The 19369-nt window shown below is 42.2% G+C and overlaps 1 protein-coding gene across 2 annotated transcripts in view; it reads left to right on the plus strand.

The window, feature by feature from the left end:
• The window catches only part of DHRSX (dehydrogenase/reductase X-linked), a 288314-nt gene that overhangs the window by 198976 nt on the left and 69969 nt on the right, over positions 1-19369 (plus strand). For both annotated transcript variants that reach the window (XM_075915713.1, XM_075915707.2), the window contains one exon: positions 10035-10136. In XM_075915713.1, the coding sequence (XP_075771828.1) occupies positions 10035-10136 (102 nt within the window). The remainder of the gene's footprint in view (positions 1-10034; positions 10137-19369) is intronic.

The following is a 19369-nucleotide window of genomic DNA, read 5'->3' on the forward strand; positions in this document are numbered from 1 at the left end:
CCAGGGAGACGTTGAGCAAAGAGGCGGAGGACCTGGGGCCGGACCCGCGGCGCTTCCAGCTGATCTGGAAGTGGCCGCGGGTCTGGACCCGGGTCCTCTGCCGCTTTGCTCGGCGTCTCCCTGGTCTGCAGACCAGGGAGACGCTGAGCAAAGCCGCAGAGCACCCGGCCGGACCCGCGGCGCTTCCAGCTGATCTGGAAGCGGCCGCGGGTCCGGCCCCGGGTCCTCCGCACCTTTGCTCAGCGTCTCCCTGGTCTGCAGACCAGGGAGACGCTGAGCAAAGCCGCGGAGGACCCGGGCCGGACCGCGGCGCTGATCTGGAAGTGCCGCGGTCCGGCCCGGGTCCTCCGCGGCTTTGCTCCGCGTCTCCCTGGTCTGCTGGGGGGGGACGCAGCTAGTGCAAAGCCCGGGGCCTGTGGTAGAGCAGGTGGGGCACTGCCGGTTGGTCCTGCAGCACCGCTCCTTGGCTCTACTTGACCAACCTGGCAGCACCCCAGCTGCTCTGCCCCAGGAGTCCTGATTCAGCCACTGCTGATCAGTTTCAGCAGCGGCTGAATCAGGACGCCTGGGGCAGAGCAGCTGGGGTGTTGCTGGGTTGGTCCAGTAGCGCCGAGGAGCGGCCACGCTACTGGACCAACCCAGCAGCACCTGAGCAGCTCTGCCCCAGGCGTCCCCAAGTCAGCCGCTGCTGAAACTGACCAGCGGCTGACTACAGGAAGCCCGAGGCAGAGTTGCTCTGCCCCGGGCTTCCTGGAATCAGCTGCTGATCAGTTTCAGCAGCAACTGACTTGGGGACGCCTGGGGTTCTTAAGTTGAGTCTGTATGTAAGTCAGAACTGGTGTCCAGATTCAGCTGCTGTTGAAACTGATCAGTTTCAGCAGCGGCTGAATCTGGATGCCAGTTCCGACTTACATGCAGATTCAACTTAAGAACAAACCTACAGTCCCTATCTTGTACGTAACCCGGGGACTGCCTGTACTTCCCTAGCTCCTAGGCTTGTGTTATGAGGTTAAATACATAAAGATACAGTAATGAGGAAGGAGGGGAGAGTGACAGATAATTTTCCTTCTGTTTGGACTGGCTAAAAAAATTCATCTATTCTGTCTCGGAGAAATAAATGCTCTCTTTGTCCAGGGAGAAGGAGAAGGAAATTGAAGGCCTCCCTCTCCTCGCTCCCACCTCCCCCCAAAAAACTAAATTCTGGAATTTCTAGGCTACAGTAATTAGGTTTGATGTTTGCATATCAGTCCCCTAGTGCTTCTGCTTACTAGAGAGGAATAAAAGGCATTCAGAATATAGCCAACATGTATGTATGTGTGGCTTAATTGTGGGGTGGAAGCTTAAACTAGGTTAAAATATTTTATGGTCGCAAGGCTGCTTTATTGTCTTTGCATGTACAGTATCCAGTAATAACCTATTAAGGAAGAGGGAGAGAGAGCAGATAGCACCTTGTGTGCTTTAACCTGAAATACAAGTGAGAGAAAGGTTGGTGTGTGTGGGAGAGACGCAGAGATTCAGGGTATGTCTACACTACCCCGCTAGTTCGAACTAGCGGGGTAATGTATGCATACCGCACTTGCTAATGAAGCCCGGGATTTGAATTTCCCGGGCTTCATTAGCATAAGCGGGGAGCCGCCATTTTTAAATCCCCGCTGCTTCGAACCCCGTGCAGCGCGGCTACACGGGGCTCGAACTAGGTAGTTCGGACTAGGTGCCTATTCCGAACTACCGTGACTCCTCGTGAAACGAGGTGTACCGGTAGTTCGGAATAGGCACCCTAGTCCGAACTACCTAGTTCGAGCCCCGTGTAGCCGCGCTGCACGGGGTTCGAAGCAGCGGGGATTTAAAAATGGCGGCTCCCCGCTTATGCTAATGAAGCCCGGGAAATTCAAATCCCGGGCTTCATTAGCAAGTGCGGTATGCATACATTACCCTGCTAGTTCGAACTAGCGGGGTAGTGTAGACATACCCTATGTTACATAAGAATCAGAACACATGTCCAGAAAGACAAGACCTCTTTTTGGTTTTACATCTTCTGGGTTTTTTTAACCTTATGAGTTTTGTAATACATTATCTGAAATCTCTTGTTAAGTAATAGAGCCCCTTCCCCTCCCATTCCTACCCCAAATCATGTACTCTTGTTTCTAATGTGTTATGGGTATAAGGCAATTACCTGCATTTCCAGCCAGGAAAAAATATATATTGTTGATGAAGTAATCACCTAGCATATTTTTTCTTATATAGGAAAGATTTTCCTAATCCTCATTTGTTCAAGTACGGCAGTGTTTTGTGTTGACATGTCTCTCTACTTTCTAAAGGTAATTTAAAGGGAAAATAGTCTCTTTGTTTATATTGTCAGTGTCAAATGGGGGCTCAGACATACTGAATATTCTGTACGTGCCTGAAGATATCCTTTCCTAGAGTGAAGAAATATTGATTTTTAATTGTTCGTCTGAAATTATTTGACCTCCACAAGAGAATTTTTGATCTTTCAAGTATTAAAGTACAACTATAACCAATCTACTTCTAGTAGCTCAGAGATAACAGAACTCTGAGGCTTTTGCTGGTGATACAAAGATGTATTTCAATAATACCTATATGCACAGGAGATCACTTTTATCCTGTGGTGTTGAGAAGATAAACAATTGTGTTTCTCCAAGCTTTTTCCAGGAGATGTAGCCAATCAGAACTATTGCAGGTATGTCTACCCTTGCTTCAAATTACACCCACAGCTCCAGAGTAGATCTATAATTCTAAATTGTCTTAGCTTTTGGGCTTTGCACCCAGAATGCGCTGCAAATTTGCGACTGCAAATTTGGGAAATTTGAAAGACTGTGGTATCAGCTAGAGAGCCTCACCTGATATAGTGGGGCTCAGCTCATTGACTCACGGAACATCACCTGTTTTCACCATTCTAGGATTTAGCCCTGTGTCTGCCTATGCTTCACTGTTACTTGATCAGTCTGGTTTTGGGTCAGTCCTGTGAAGTACATTTTTATTTTGTCATTCTTCTGTCCTGCTGATTTTAACCATCTTTAATAATATATATCTCAGCAGGATGCTGATTTTCCATTGAACCTCTCAAGGGGTAAAGATAAGCATTATTTTTCCCACAGGTTTTTTAAACTTTTAGCACATTGCTGGAGAAACCTATAATCACTTTAAATGTCTGATGGGAAGAAACAAAAGAGAATTTCTCATACTTTATTCATCTTCCATTTACAATAACCACTTCTTCTTTTAGGTTATTGTATTTGGTTTAAATTTTATGTCACCGTGAGAACAAACTAACAAGAATCAGCAGGGCTCATTATTTCTTTTGTATTGTATTTGATATCTGTGCAATGCTTGGGAAAATATCTGTGCATGCTTGGGAAAAAAGCGCTGCATATAAGCGAGGGTAGGTCTATGCTACAGAGTTTTGTCGGAAACATGGCCATTTTTCCGACAAAACCTGAGTTACAGCTACACAGCAATTGCGTTCTTCCGAAAGTAAATCAAAAGAACAGAAAGGTTTTTCTGGTGTTGGTAATCCTCTTTCTACAAGGAAGAAGCCTTTTTCCAAAAGAGCTCTTTCGGGAAAAGGCGTGTGTGGACAGAGAAGAGGAAAAAGCACAAGTGCCTTGGTGGCCACTTTGTGCATGGTAATCTTAGCTTAAGTGTGAGACAGTGTCCAGTCAGTGTGGATGCTATCTTTCGAAAAAGCAGATCGCTTTTTTGATGTACTTTTGTGTGTAGACGCTCTCTTTCAGAAGAAGTTTTTTCGGAAGATCTCTTCCGGAAAAGCTTCTTCCGAAAGAAGCCTGCAGTCTAGGCATAGCCTGAATGTTATTCCTTTGTCAGGGGAGGAGGAGGGAGGCACAGACAGTGCACCAGTTATGCCCCCACATTAAGCCCTGTACTGTGGACATAAAAGGAATGTAAGTGTTGTCTAGACAAGGTCTTGTTCTGGCCCTCTGCACATTAGACAGTTCCATCTGTGGAGAAGGAGAAAAATAAACACTTTGCAACTTCCCTTAATTATAAGAATGAAAAGTGCCCATATTTAGTGCTTTAAAAACCTACTGACCTGTCTCAAGCAGGAAAGCTTCCCCAGCTATAGGCAAAAGAGAGTCCATGTAATCAATGTGGGCAGTTTCTCTCCACAAGGGATTCTTTTTTGACAAAGGACTCCTCAATGTTGTCTTTAGAGCACCTCCAAGTTCACTTTGTACCATCTGTGATGCAAATGGGACTTACGTTGGACCAAAGTTCTGGCATGAAGTGTCTAACCCTCATGGGTTGTGAAGAGAATGTACTGCTGCGGGGCTACCTTCCTGAATCTTCTAACAGGCAGCTCTGGTGCCCCTGCTCCTGCGACTACCCTTACCAAACCACATCTGTAGAGTGACAGACACGGTTACATCTTGTGCTATTCCAAACCTTTTGGACAGCTGCAAAACCGACATGTCAGTATTGCCTAAGTTACAGAAAGGTCATAGGCAGATCCTAAAGGAAGCCAGGAGAGAGGAAGACCCTATAAAACAGTCTGATTAAGGGCCAGCGCTACAGGAAAAAGGCCTCTCAGTAAGCAGGAGTCCGGCAGAATGGCAGAGACCTCCCCCACCTTTCACTGCAGTCAGGGACCCAAGTAATAAGGAAATCAGTACAGAAGGCTCTGGAATGCGAGGATGGAGGGGGCTGCTTTCCAGGAACATTAACAGTGAGCATCAGATGTACATAAATCTAATAGTCATAAGCTGTTATGACTAACCAGGGAAAAATTCCCTCTCTAGAGAAGAACCCATGTCTGTTCTAGGCTACTGAGGCAGGGTTTCTTAACCAGCTTTCTCACCAGGGGCTTGCCCCTGGAGTATTGTCTTCTCCTCTCCTCTTTTGTATCTGTGTCTGGCTGGTAGGTGTTAAGTCTGGTGACTGCTCAGTTTTTCAAGCCTTGCCCCTGTTGTGTTGAAAGCATATGCAAATAGCATACAGCAAGGCAGTATATTACATTTTTATAAAACACATGCATAACTGAACCTGTAATGTACACATTTTGAAAAAAGAGAGCTTGTTTCAAAGAACAGAATTTGTCATACAAATAGATTGAGGTAATCGCGCATGAATAGTTTTCAACCTTTATCTGAACTTCCCTTCTGCACCACCACTCTGCGGTGCGTGCTCTGGAAAGGTGACTGAACTGTGAATCAGTCTGGAGATTCTGTTATAATGATGCACTAGTTTGGCGGTAAGTGGAGCAGTTGCTAGTGATGGAACTTGAAAGCAGAGCTCTGATTCTCAATTTTTCTTATTTGAGGACCAAGCATTGCAGTAGAGTTGGTTGAATTTGACACACAAGGGTCAATGGACTATGCCATTTGGTTTTTCTCCACTCCCAAGTTTTACCTTAATACGCTCACCAGGCAGGTTAAGACATGGGAGGTGAAAGTTGCTAAGTCAAAGAAAATTTCCTTTCGGTCTAAGCCTTTTTTTGTGTGCATTAAAGAAAGTAACTCCCAAAATGTAAATCCTGAAAGGTTTTTTCCCCCTTCCCTCTTCGTACAATAGCTACACAATTAAGCAGTGGCACTCTAAAATGCTTTTTAATTGTTTCTTTTCAACAGACAATGTTCAACCATTTCTAGGGGGGAAAAGCATGTTGAAATAGTTATCAGCCAAGAATTTCTAAATAGTCCTAAAGGGCCCCTCACAAAAGTCACATTGCAGTTAATAGGCTGGAGGATGCTAGTATTACTGATCTTCAGGCCTGCCAAGAAGGTGAGGGGGAGGTAAAGGGATAAAATATCTCAGAGCCCAGTGATTCTAATGAGCTACTGGGGCAGAGGTGGGAGCTGGAGCCCCAGGCCCTTTAGAATTGCCACCAGAACCCCATGTCACATGCTCTGGGGCTCTGTGCCATCCAGGTGGTACTAGGGCCTGGCTACTCTGCCCCTGCCTCTTTTGCCCAAGGCCCTGCCCCTTTTGGGAGCATGAAGCCATCCCCCCTACATTGATTAGGGGCCCTGAAGTCCTGTTGGCTCTCCTGTAAGTCCTTAACCACGTATATTGTGTCAGAAAGTTCAATTTCTACACATACACTTTGTACTCATGACAACTGAAAGGTGTACTTTGCCATTGAGAGAGTTTGTGTTTTTCTTCCTCCTGGCCCCCCCCCCCCCCACGGGGCAGAAAACATTTCAGAGTGTCGGACTGTACAAGGATCACTATATTAGTTAATGATCTGTAAAAGGGGGAGAGCAAAGAGTTTCCTTAGGACTGTATATATTGAGTGAGGGAAATTCAAAGCTCTTCACCTCCCATATTGCAGCCACGTGTACTGGATAGAAGTTTGAAGATGGATGTGGCTCAGAAACAGGTGAGACTGTGCAAGGTTTGTGATGACTGTTATGTCTCCAGCTGTGTACAATGTGCGGTTTGTTGCTGTTAAGTCATTTTGTTTGATTTTTACGTGCAGCAGCTTTAAAGTAGACATTGTAGTTCTTTGATGTATTCTGTCAACTATTTATTTCTTCTACTGGAGATGATGCTGAGGTACAGCCAGTGGAATACATTAGTGACATTTCTGCTGCTTAAGTAAAATGCTACATTAGAATAAATGTGTTTTTAAAAAACCTTATCACTTGCAAAGCTTCAACATTGATATTATCAGATGTATATGTTTGGATATAAATAAACACAAAATTAATTCTGGTCATCTTTTTGTTCCATTATGCCTCATGTATAGGTAATTAGCTAATAACTTTCTGATACTCAGGAGTCCCTAGATTACAGAAAAATAATAATCTAATATCTTTTTTTCATTCTCTGTGTGTATTTTAGCTAGCAGCTGACAAAGGTGTAATTTCTTTCCTTTATTACTTAGATCAGAGTTACAGATATGCCCTCACAGAGGAAAGAAATACAGGCACATATGTCATTCTAGAAGTGAATGTCTGTGAGTGTGGAAGAAGAATAGTAGAAGCAGCTGCTGAATGAAATAGTGTTAGAAAGGATGATGATAAGTCAGTAGCATTAGCTGCTTGTATTCCTCCTCTTAGATTCCAAATCCTATGTTCTTGCTCTGTTTTTGTTTGAGAATTTGAAAACCACATGGCGAAGCAAAGGACTGATTAGTTTCAGTGGCCTATATGCTAATAAACTTAGACCATAAGCTAAATTACACTTTTTAACAATAGTAATAACAACATAATGATTTGAGGCCTAATGACTGGTAAACTGAGAAGGTTAAATATTTTTTTGCCTACTGATTCTGTCTAATAATGGCATCAGCTTTCATTTGGAGTAATATTGACTTTTCTTATATTTCATCATAGCTAAAGTTTGCTTTCTTGCCCAGACCATGGAAAACTCTATGGGCTGTAGTTTCTCATTATATTGCTCAGATGGTAAAGCTATTGGAAAGTTAGAGCTTGATTAAACAATGAGCTGAATGCAGTGACTTGCACAAGACAGATGACGGGGCAGAAATCTGGCCTGTGGGCCAGATTTGACCCATGGCTCAGCAGAAGCCTCGGAGGACACACTGCTCAGAGCAGTCGGTGGTAGAGGCTTGTGAGTCTCTGAGCTGGGTCTATGAGCTGGGAAGGGAGGCTTCATGTGCTGCCCCAGCATAATCTCACACCTCCCATTGGCCAGAAATTGGCCATTAGCAGCTGCTTCTTTTCAGGGCAGGCATTAGGCAAAGTCCTGCACACCCCATCCCATCAGAGGGACACATGACCCCTGCATCTGGCCACTCTGAGTGGCCTGAAGGGACTGAGCAGGCAGGGAGCCTGCCTTTCCCGGCAGAGTCTACCTCCTGTCCCCCAACCCTCTATTTCCCCTCCTATACCCCTGCCCCCATGTAACCCAAATCCTCTGTACCCCCACTCCTGCACCCATAACCCCTCCTAGACCCTCCAACCCCTCCTTCACCTGAATCTCCTGCCCCAGATCACAACCCCCTCCTTTATCCAAACTCCCTTCCAGACCCCACATTCCCTCCTACACTACAATTCCCTATACTGAGCTTCCTTCTGCTCCCAACCTCTATCCCAGATCCTGCACCTTCCTCATGGAAATGTGCGGCCCTTGACCACATACCAAATGCTCTATTATAAATTAATGCCCACCCCTGTTCTACATGGACCAATAAATGTGCAGCACATTAGTGTACTTTAGAAAGTACAACTCCTTTAGAGCACATTTCCCCACAGTAATCATTTGTCTTGTTTCTTGCCCGTTGACAAGAAGCAATGGGCTTAAACTGCACAAGGGCAGTTTAGATTGGACATGAGGAAAAACTTCCTGTCAGGGTGGTTAAACACTGGAATAAATTGCTTAGGGAGGTTGTGGAATCTCCATCTCTGGAGATATTTAAGAGCAGGTTAGACAGACATGTATCTGGGATCGTCTGGACAGTACTGGGTCCTTCCGTGAGGACAGGGGACTAGACTCAATGGCCTCTTGAAGTCCCTTCCAGTTCTAGTGTTCTATGATTCTGTTGCTAAATGTTGGGGTTCATTAAAGGGTAGTTTAAAGAATGCATGGAGGTAGTAAATTTGACCATACTTACAATTGTTATAATCTGGTACAGGCTGCACCTCTATAAATCAGAAATCCTTGCTCCTGCAACATCCGTGATCCAGAAAGATCATGGATGTTCCAGGATCAGAGAATCCTGGTGCTCTGCAAAGGAGAGGGGGCCAGGAGCCAGGAAGTCCGGTGGAGGTGGCAGTGGAAAGGCCAGAAATGACCTCCCCTGGTCTGGAAAAATCCCTCAGGTCCTGAGGGTGCCAGACCAAGGATGTCCAACCTGTAGTATCATGTAGATCATTAATATGCAGTTGTTTAATCTACTACTCAGGCTAAAAGAATAATCCATAGGAGAAAGGAGAACTGGTTTCTATTCTCTGTGGGTACATCTACATTTGCTCCCTATCTTGAGATAGTGATGCAAATGTAGTGTACTGAAATTGCTAATGAAGGATGGGATTTAAATATCCCGTGCTTAATTAGCATAATTGCGTCTGGGCACCATTTTGAAATTGCATTATTGAGAAATAAAATGCCCCGTGTAGCAGCATTATTTTGAGAGAAAACCCTTCTCTCGAAATAACTGTTACTCCTCACTGCCGTTCACTTGACTAAATACCCTTTCACAATAGGTGGGTGACGCCTGCCTATATCTCCCAGAAGCAAACATTTGAAATACCAGTACATCGCCAATACTCATAACTTTACATACAAAAATCATGCAGGCATATGAGTAGTATAAGCATAAACAGCAAAGCATAAGCTTTCAATAGATACTTCATTTGGTCCACTTTGTACAAAATTTGGGGAAAACACACAACAGTCGTTGCAGCAATGATCTACGTGTTCACATCAAAAATCCAATAACTTCACATCCTGGTTGAGAGGAGGGAATCCTTGGCCTTCCTCTGCAGCTTGGGGCATAGCTTGCTTGGTGTAAATCAGTGTTTCTCAACCTTTTTTTTTAAATAAAATATCCCTTTTTCAAAAAAAAAAAAAGTAAAAGTACACCCATTACCTACAGTTTTCAGACACACAACATTTTTTCTACTATTGCAACACCTTTGTTTAAACAACTTAATTGTAGCAGGACGGGCGATGAAATTGTTGGGTGTAAAAAGTACAAAAATAATAAAGTGCTGTAAAACTTAAAACAAAAATTCAGTTTTCTCTAAATTTCAGTTGTGTTGACTTACCTCCAGAGTTAGGGGTCTATTACAGGAGTGGGTAGGTGAGTATTGTGGCCTGCTCTGTGTGGGAGATCAGACTAGTTGATCATGATGCTCACTTCTGACCTTAGAATTCAGGAGTCTGAGTAAAAGGGAATATTTTTGGCCTTCCTAATACACTATAAATCATTTTTAAAAGGGTACAGTCCAATTTTTTTAAAAGTCCCTTTCTTTGTAAGTCACGCTGAAGTATAGTGGATGAGATTGTGATGTATAAGTTTATATTTTCTCTTATTTCACAGCAAACTGACCTCACTGGGTGTTTTTGTTTGTTTCTTTCTTTCTTTCCAGTGGAGTTTTTACACTGTGATTTGGCTTCAATGAAGTCCATACGGCAATTTGTGCAACAGTTTAAAGCAAGGAATTGTCCACTCCATGTTCTGGTGAATAATGGTGAGTTCTTTCATCTTCTTGCATGCTTACTGTAAGATTTTGACATACAGTATTAGGTTCTTTACAATGCTTCACATTTCAGATGCTTTATTTGAACCAAGCAGCAAGATAGCAATAACCTTTGCAGCACTTCAGTAACTTTTTAAGAGACATCCTGGCTTGCCAGCTCTTTTAATTTTATTTCTATTCCATCATGCTCATGAGGGTTTTTTTTTTTAATTAAAGTCCCAGCTCCCAGAGCCGTTGAATTACAAGACAATTCCAGCATTCATGTTAAAAAAGTTTCTTCTAGACTTTATGGCTGTGGAGAAAAACCATGAAGAATATGACCTTAAAAGTTCAAATATCCAAAGGCAGGGGGGAAAAATGACTTCTTCTTTTTAATTTTTTTAATCACGAGATTTTTAGGGACTGCCTCTTGATTTTTTTTTTTTTTTGGTGCACATTAAGATTGGTACTTCTAACTATCGAATGTGCTTTATGACCATAGGTTCCAGCCGACAGATATATGTTTTTTCTGTTTTAAAAACACCCTTTATACTAACCATTCTGCTATAACGGGAATTATTCATATATTCATTTAATTAGAAACAAACCAAACCCCTGCAGTCACTACAGGCTATTGCCTAAACCCGTCAGCACTCACACACTGGTTTTTTTTCTTTCCCCCCAACTATTTTCATGAACCTCAAGCAAGACACAAAGGATAAAATCAAGAAATCCAAAAGGATCCATACAGTTTCCTTTACCCACACAACTGTCCTGGATTGCTGAGGGCAAAACAAACTAATAATTTCACCTACATTACATCAGATTATTTGCTACCTGCACAAATATGATATAGATAGCAGCTCTTGATAGTGCAAACTATAGATCTCAGAATACTGAAATGAAGATTCAGCCGTTTTATTCTGTGACATTAATGTAAATATCTGCCATATCTTAACTCCTGAGCTCTTCTATTCTGCAAGTGTCGATAAAGACAGCCAATCATCTTCAAGAACAAAATGTTGTCTGCAATGGATTGGATTCTTAAGGTATAATAGATCTTGGGGACCTTTTAAGAGAAAAACATTGTAAATTTCATAGATTCATAGAATTCGAGGCTAGAAGGAACCATTAGATCATCTATTCAGACGTCTTGATTGGAAAAACTAGCTTCTGTCCTAGCTGCAGCCTATGCAGTAAAAATGACTGCATACTGTTCATACTGCATACATTTACATACTGTAACTATACATTCTTTCTTGTCAGAGTGGATAAAAGCATTATAGGCCCAATTTTAAAAATGTAGCTGACTAAAGTTAAGCATCTAAGTAATTTTTTAGGCATCTGAACAAAAATTCCCTGCCTTTCAGCAGTGTCCAGGACATTCTGCTCTCATTGACTTCAGAGGGATTTATGGTTGTTCAGAAATTCTGAATTTCAGGCTGCTTTTACTCAGATGCCTAAATAATGCAACTAAGTTTGAACATTTGAGCCATAAAATCTGCAATTATTCAACTGTTCTGAGACATATTAATAACTAGCAGATTTATCTGGTGTTGCTCGGGTCCTTAACTCGATTAATTTTGGGGGAGGTAAAAAGGAGAGTAATAGGAAAATATACATGCTTTGTTGAAATGATTGCATTTTCAAAAATACAGTCTTATTTTTATTGTTAGTTTTAGTGGGTTTTTTTAAATGGGAATTCCATCAAGTGTATTTTTCTTTATTCCTATAAACTCTTATCATTTGCTATTTTTTAACAAAAAAGGACTATAGGCCGTTTGATTTCCAATAACATTGTCTTTTAGTTTTCAAACCTTAAGCATTGATTAGCTATCCCAAAACAGAGCACTACTCCAAATTCCTCCATTTTTATCTTTTTTCTGTAAGGTTTATTGAGAAGCACTCCTTTTACATAAGCATCCTATTTTTCTAGCTCATGTTGGTTCAGTCCCTTTCAGTATTCACTCAATTCTGTAAATTTTGAGGAGTGTATTTGATTTGGAGATTCTGTCTCTTTTCTATTTAGTTGTATGAGAAGCAATTCCATTCCTGACAAATTCTGTTTTCCTAGCACAACCAAATCATTACACTGCTTTAAGTAATGATAAAAGGAAGCTGTATATGGAATTGGTGGTCCTAGCTCCTTAGGAGGAGTTCTTGGTCAAACTCTCTAAAATATATAGCAGATCATATGCGGCTCCTCAATAGCATTTTTCATCATTAGATCTCAAAGCGCTCTACCAAGGAGAGAGTATCATTATTTCCTTTTTGTAGGGGGAAACTGAGGTATAAGGAGGAGACTAATGTCCCCCAACTAACAGTGGTTCAGTTGGGACTAGAACCCAGGTCTCCAGTCATAGTCCAGAGTATAATCCACTGACGAAACTCCATGGATATCTGAAACAATGTTTAGGAAGGAACACTGATGGTAGGGAGAGGCATAAGGATCTTGCACAAAATGGAAGCAGCAACACTGCTTCTCTTTGTGCAAAAACCCCTTGCACAAAAAGAAACGGCAGAAAATATGCTAATGGTATCGCATATCCCTCATTAGCATATTTTCTGCCACAAAAACTCGCAGTGTAGAAAAAGCCCCCGTGTTTAACTACCCCGACAGTTAGGAACTTTTTCCTCATCTCCAACCTAAACCTCCCTTGCTGCTATTTAAGCCCATTGCTTCTTGTCCTATCATCAGAGGCCAAGGAGAACAATTTTTCTCCCTCCTCCTTATAACATTATTTTAGATACTTGAAAACTGCTACATATACCCCCTCAGTTTTTTTCTTTTCTAAACTAAACAACCCCAGTTCGTTCAGTCTTTCCTCAGAGCTCATGTTTTCCAGGCCTTTAATCATTTTTGTTGCTCTTCTTTGGACTTTCTCCAAATTCTCCACATCTTTCTTGAAATGTGGTGCCCAGAACTATACACAGTACTCCAACTGAAACCTAATTGGTGCAGAGGAGAGTGGAAGAATGACTTCTCGTGTCTTGCTCACAGCACTCCTGTTAATGCATCCCAGAATCATAGTTTTGTTTGTTTTGTTTTGTTTTGCTTTGCAAGTGTCACACTGTTGACTCATATTTAGCTTGTGGTTCACTGTGACCCCTAGAACTCTTTCTGCAGTACTCCTTCCTAGACAATCACTTCCCATTCTGTATGGCTGTGTCCAGACTCAGGGGTTTTTTCGGGAAAAGTAGCCTTTTTCCGAAAAAACTTCCCCTGCGTCCAGACTCAAGCTGCGTTCTTTCGAAATTAAATCGAAAGAACGCGGCTTTTCTTTCGATGGCGGTAAACCTCATTTCACGAGGAAGAACGCCTTCTTTCGAAAGTTCCTCTTTCGAAAGAAGGCGTTCTTCAATGTAAATAGGGCTTCTTCGAAAGAGAGCATCCAGACTCACTGGATGCTTTCTTTCGAAAAAGCAAGCCGCTTTTTCGAAAGTTCAACATGCAGTCTAGACGCTCTCTTTCGAAAGAGGCTCTTTCGAAAGTATCTTTCGAAAGAGGCTTGCAGTCTAGACATAGCCTAGGTGTGCAACTGATTGTTCCTTCCTAAGAGGAGCACTTTGCATTTGTCCTTATTAAACTTCATCCTGTTTCCCTAAGACCACTTCTCTAATAATATAAAGTGTTTGCAGGATCAGACCCTAAAAGAGTGGTTTTGGAAAGATGATAACACACACCTGATTTTCAAAAGTTGTTACATTTTTGCTCTATCATTGCATAGGAAACAAGGAGCCTGATTATTAAAGCAAAGTCATCATCTTAAAAATGTTACTCTTTAATGGACTTAATAAAAAAACAGGATACCGCATTAAAGTCTCTAAGTCCAAAATGTAAACTGTCAAGAGGCTTTACATAAAGTGGCCTGAACTACTTCACATTTTCATGACATTCCCAAGAAAGGAATGTGACTTAATTCATGCTCAGTAACTAAGAGCTTCCAATTGTCCAGATAAATTAGCTGGTTAAGAAAATCCTTTCAGAATCTGTAATGAAATGGATGGCTTAACATAGCCTTTTTCTAAGGCTATAACAGAATCACAGGAATAATCATCTCCAGAACCACTGTAAAGGCTCCCTTATAATAATGAGATTAGCCTCTGACAATCATATGGTGACTCTCTCAGGCTTCCGCTTCTGGAGACATGTTTCTTTTTCTATTCAGCATCTGATTTAGTTCCTGTAAATAATCTGGAGTTACTGTTTTGTCACTAGCTTTACAGTAACATATTAAATATTTGGCTGGGGAAATAAAAGGGGAAGTCAATAGGTTCCAGCACAGCGAACGTCTGATCCAAAGCCCTTTGACACCAAGAGAAAGGTACCCTTTGACTTTGGATTAGTGCTGAGTGCATAATTATGCCTATAGAGCCGCTGATGCTAATTGATATTTATTTTCCTTTTTTCTTTTGCATTCCACTATCTTCACTGGAAATCCATTCAGTATAATTTATACTGTTTTTTATAAAATATGATACGTTTTTAGTTTTTAAGGCAATAAGGGACTAGTCTGTTCCTATTCTCTGACTTCCACACAGAGACACTGATGTTGTTCTTCCCCTTCCTATGTTCAGTCACAAAAATACTATTACTAGAACAAGGGTAATGCCTGCTGTAATTCTGCTTTGGACTGGTTCTGACTGGATTACAAAGGTGTGAGTTAACATGTGCTTTGTTAAAATATTTGATTGTCTGAACACATTTTACATTGATATTAAGGCATTTTGGGGAAAATTAATTTCTTCCAAGGAAATTTTGTTAGTGTGCATATCAAAAATAACCCGTTTGTGAAATTGTAGAGGTCTCTGTATTATCAGATGTTTTTAGTTTTGCGTTAGTTTCCATTGGAAAAATCCTTGTGCATATATGGAATCTGGTACATTTACGTTTTCAATACAATGCCCATTGGAAGTAATGGGAAGACTCTAACTGAGCTTTGGAGGAGAAGCATAGGGTAGGCTCAGGGGGCTTTGTATCAGGCCTTAAATTACTTTAATAGGAATTTTGCATGCAGAGCACTTAGAACAGTCTATTTATTATATGTTTAAGGACTGTAAAATTGGGAATGAGTAATACTCTGAAGTAATTTATTTTGCATTAAATATTATTTCTATATAATGCAGGGGAGGGGAACTTTTTTGGGGTCAGGGGACGCTGACCCACAGAAAAATCAATTGGGGGCCACACACAAGTGAGAAGCAAAGTGAGAAGCCCCTGAATAAGAAGAAAGACACTCCCCAAATTCCCCTCACACACCAAAGCCTGGGGGAGCCCAGGCTAGTAGAGGGTATGTCTACACTACCCCGCTAGTTCGAACTAGCGGGGTAATGTATGCATACCGAACTTGCTAATGAAGCCCGGGATTTGAATTTCCACGAGGCGTCCTGTTCCACGAGGCGTACAGATAGTTCGGAATGGCTACCTAGTTCGAACTATCTAGCCCGTGCCGCGTGTAGCCGCGCGGCACGGGGTTCGCACTAGCCGGCTTTTAAAAATGGCGGCGCCGGCTTTATGCTAATGAAGCCCGGGAAATTCAAATCCCGGGCTTCATTAGCAAGTTCGGTATGCATACATTACCCCGCTAGTTCGAACTAGCGGGGTAGTGTAGACATACCCAGATTTTGTGTGCTCCAGTCCTGCGGGTGGGTGGCTCCCCAATGCTGAGCCTCAGGGGCCGGATACAGGAAAGCCAGAGGCTGCATCCGGCCTCCGGGCCTGAAGTTCCCCACTCCTGATACAATGCAAAGTAAGTTATTTCAGAGTATTACTTGTTTTATTAATTCTGTTCTCAGAAGGTCTTGAAATACATGCTTTATGTTAAATATTTAACATTTAAAATGTAGATATAGTTTTATTTATTATGTGAGGTACATGTATGGTTATGCATTACAATTTATACTGTACTCTGTGTGTGTGTGTGTCTGTCTAGCTACACAAACACTTAATAAATTAGCTATTTAAATACAAAGTTAGTGCACCAGAGAGATGTTAGAATGACCATATCGCTGAATAGGAAAAACATTCCCCTAAGAGATGGGCCAGAGTGAAGTCTCTGATTATTTACATATTTTATACAAAATATAATAGCTTCAGAGTGACCCACTGCAGAAGCTACTGGATAGGATACTTATCTGGGAAGGAGAAGACCTTGGTTCAAGTCCCTGCTTCATATCAGGCAAAGGGGGGAATTGAACCTCAATCTGTCACTTCTTGGGTGAGTCCTTTTACTACAGAAATTTTGGGTAACTGGGAAATCAGTTCCACTTCTCTCTCTCACTGTGTCTTTTTTCCAGCAAGAAAAGGCTGACTGGCTTAGCTGCCTAATTCCAGGGAGGGAGTTACCTCCCTATGGCCGCTGAGAGGCAGGACTTAGGCCATACCTCTTTCCTTAGCATGTCCCATTGTATAGTTTAGGCAGATCCCTGTTCAATATGCTGGTTTCTGTGAACCAGGGACATAGCTACTGGTGGGCCCTGGTGAAACCCCACTGGCACCCAAGCTCACCCAAATGTGAAAAAAATGGCAAAGTTGAGCCAGGATATTGAGAGGTACAATCTGTTAATGCAGCTGCCCTAAACTCCGCCACTCAGCTTTACTTCCTCATCAGGATAGACTCCAATTCTACCCTTTCCAGCAGCTCTGGTTACTGCTTCCCTGGTGGCTGATTGCTTGGGAGAAGACACAGTCAGGCTGTGGCCAACATCTCTTACAGGGAGGAAGCAACCAGAGTTGTGAGTTGTGGGATGAAGTCAGTGCCCTGTCAAAGAAGAACAGCGTGGACCTAGCACTAGGTCACAACACCACTCATTGGCCCAAGCATCTCTCCATCACTCGCGCACAGGAGGGGATCCACTGTTAAGCTACCCAAACGGATATCCTTTTCCCATTGGCCCTCATAGCCAATCTGATTATAGCCAACCTTCCCTCCTCCCTTTCATGCACACCCGACACCTGTGGTCATGGGGGCACGTTAGGATGCATCGCTTCCAATTGGGAAGCAGTAACCAAAGCTGGTGGGTGTATTGTTGGGGCCTCTTCCAGGCAGCTGGGCCAAATTTGAATGGCATTGAGATGTGGTGCAGAAGGTCCTGCTGCTCCCTCAGGTAGCACCTATGTAGGATCTTCCACATGAGAGGGAGCTCAGGACCGGAAGCAAGATCCCATGCCCCACGATACTACTCACATTTGGCTTGGCCACTCCCATTATATCAGCAGAGAAGGGTTTCTGCTGTTGTGCCACCCAGCTTTGGTTGCTGCTTCCCATTGACATTGGTGTGGCTTGATATGCCCTTGGCTGGCTGGGTAGGGCCAGCCTTAACCAGATATGCAACAAAATATAATATACATCATCTGTCGTTTGCCAGACCATTGGTCATTGCCTGTCCACCAGAAATTGGGGGAGCCACCTACGTTTCCACTCCTACCTTTGTCACTGATGTGAATCCCATTCTTAGGCACCTGACTCTCCCCATGCATTGTGTAGGGGGCCTGGGCATGTAATCTGGAGCTGTGGATTCCATTAGGCTACAGAGCATCTACAGTTGTGTTGTAATGATAAACCTATCTCTCCTTTGTGGATCTAGCCAAGTCACTTAGATGCTTTAGAAATGTTACCTGCCATTTAGAACTCATCCCGTTGAATGGATCTAATCTTGATCTAATCCCCCAAAGCTGGGAGTTACAAAGATGCTTAAGGGAATTAGATACTCAGATCCCAATGACATTCAGTCAGATTTGACCAACTAACTCTCTAAGGGTATGTCTACACTACCCTCCTAGTTCAAACTAGGAGGGTAATGTAGGCATACCGCACTTGCAAATGAAGCCCGGGATTTGAATTTCCTGGGCTTCATTTGCATAAACTGGGCGCCGCCATTTTTAAATCCCTGCTCATTCGAACCCCGTGCCACGCGGCTACACGTGGCACGAACTAGGTAGTTCGGACTAGGCTTCCTAGTCCGAACTACCATTACTCCTCGTGGGATTCACATTCCTCGTGGAATGAGGAGTTCTAACTAGTTCTAACTAGCGGGGTAGTGTAGACATACCCTTAGGCACTTTGGGAAATCTTGTGCCAAAAGTATAGCCATTCGTAAGCAAAATGGGATGAAGTAAGGGTAGTGAGGCAATCTCTTCGCCTTTCTATCATTGGTTTAAATGAGAACCTGAGTATTATCATCACCTAATTTTAGGATTTAATTTAAGGGGAAAAAGCCAGTTGAAATAATACGTGATTTCATTTGACAAATAAATATCAGCCTTTTCATTGCTATGCTCTTCTAAAACCTTTGTTCCTGGGCTCCTCTTTGCTGTTCCATGCCGCTCCTGCTTAGCAGTTGATTTTTAAAGCCAATCAAAAGGAAGGTATATGTTAAAAAATGCAAATATTCCATTGCTACAATTTAAGTTTTTAAGTCATTTGGATTTTACTGAAACAATGATAAAAAAACCAAATGACACGAGCTAATGTTTTTTCCCCATTCAGCCTTTAACATAGAAAAACATCATATAGCTCAAAAAACCTGTCTACAAAGTCATTAACAGGGAAGGGTGAATTTTTTAAAAAATCTACTACAATGTTAACTAAGAAAAGGTGAAAAAAAGTGAAATTTATCAGTAGTCGTACAATTCAGTCTCAGGTATCAACACTACAGTCTTATCAGGATGTAAGCTCTTCTCGTGTATGTTTGAAAAGTGTGTAGTACATTATGGGCACTACCACAATATAAATGTTTAATTAATAGTAACAGCTTGTAGAAGAGGAAAATATTAAAAAGGCTTAGAAGCTGGCAGTGATGTGGTATTAAATCTCTAGTAAAGAGAAGGTATTATTTCCCAAATAAGAGATTTTTTTTCCATACCAAATAGACAGTTGTTTTCCTTGTATGCTGAAAATACTTTCAATATATTTTAAATACACCTGTTTCTTTATTTTATTCTTTCACTGTGGTGATTGATTGCATTGGCCAGTAAACGTAACAAGGATGTCACAACATTCCTAGTGAAAACAGAACATCCACACATACCATCAAAGATGATTAGAATACAAATTGCTAGATCAGGGCTTGGCAACGTTTCAGAAGTGGTGTACCTACTTGTTTGTCGAATAAGGCTGTATAGTACGATCAAAATTATAGACACAGATGTGTGTCTGAGTTATGTGTGTGCACTTGTGTGTAATGTACCACATATGTATGCATATACACTGAGACCCTGATCTTGCAAACGGTTATTCATAGGA

Source organism: Pelodiscus sinensis, chromosome 1 (genome assembly GCF_052426305.1).
Source record: "Pelodiscus sinensis isolate ZL-2025 chromosome 1, ASM5242630v1, whole genome shotgun sequence".
NCBI classification, from domain to species: domain Eukaryota; kingdom Metazoa; phylum Chordata; order Testudines; family Trionychidae; genus Pelodiscus; species Pelodiscus sinensis.